The sequence below is a fragment of the Entamoeba invadens genome, assembly GCF_000330505.1.
Source record: "Entamoeba invadens IP1 unplaced genomic scaffold scaff_1105074725149, whole genome shotgun sequence".
Taxonomy (NCBI): domain Eukaryota; phylum Evosea; order Mastigamoebida; family Endamoebidae; genus Entamoeba; species Entamoeba invadens.
The window spans coordinates 1-1,051 of NW_004440105.1; the positions used below are offsets into that span (position 1 = coordinate 1).

The 1,051-nt window shown below is 34.1% G+C and overlaps 1 protein-coding gene across 1 annotated transcript; it reads right to left on the minus strand.

Moving 5' to 3' along the window:
* Positions 1-132: 132 nt before the first annotated feature.
* Positions 133-963, minus strand: EIN_299230 (hypothetical protein; the record flags this gene model as incomplete). Its single annotated transcript, XM_004253789.1, has 1 exon — positions 133-963. One exon carries the CDS (start codon positions 961-963, stop codon positions 133-135), a length of 831 nt encoding a protein of 276 aa, XP_004253837.1.
* Positions 964-1,051: the final 88 nt, after the last annotated feature.

Sequence of the window (1,051 nt, forward strand, 5' to 3'; positions counted from 1 at the left end):
GAGAATGCGGAAACACAACCATTCGATAAAATATACCCAAAAAGATTTTCCATGTTGGAATACTTCCTCCTTTCGGTCCATTCGATAAACTCCCTCCCAACAAAAACAAAGCACAAAAAACAGTTGAACTCCCTAAATAGTTGATACACCTCCCCGATTATACTCCAATCCCCCAGATACCAACAAAGGGTCTCGTATCCATTTGAGTAACATGAATATGATTCCAAAGATAGTCGCCATCGTTGGAACAGAGAAGAAGTTTTTGATTGAAAATCTGACGATCGATGGCAGTTTCTTCCAACAGAACACAAAAGGCCTCAAAATTGTTTTGAAAAACTTTTTTATACCTCTTTTTACTTTTTTGAATGTTTTTGAAAAGGAATTTATTTTTCTCGTCTTTGTTGCTTTCTCTTGTGATGTCACATCTTCTTTTGATTTTATAATTTCAGGGGAATTAACTGAAATATCGCGCGAAGGAATAGAAGGTGTTTTATCGCGAACCTCATCCATTTTTATTGATCCATTTTGACTTACATTTTGTGTAGTAGTTTCGTTTTCTTGTTCTTCTTCCAATTCATCAGAAGATATTTCGTCATCGACTAATATATCATCATCATCAATACCTTCATCTTCCTCTTCGTAGTGAATGGGTTTGACTTGGTACTCCAAAAGTGGATTTGGAACTTCTTCCTTCTTATCAATTGTTTTTGTGATATCCTTAATCTTTTCGATATCAATATGAATGTCCTCTTTTAATTCACTTTTGTTATTTTCTTCAATTTGTTCAACACTTTCCCGACTTCCACGTTTTTCTTCAAATGAAATGTTTTCTGGGTGTATTTCATTGACTCCTTCATTCTCCATTTCAACACCTATTTCATTGTTTAATTCTTCTTCTTTTTTCTTCAAGTCTCGGACATTGAGGTTGATGTAATTATATCCAATTATAAAGAACCCTACCATATAACTCAGTTGATATGTACAAATATATGAAAAAGCTTTTTCTTTGGCACCTTCACCAAGAATGTCACTCTCTCCTATAAACGATTCA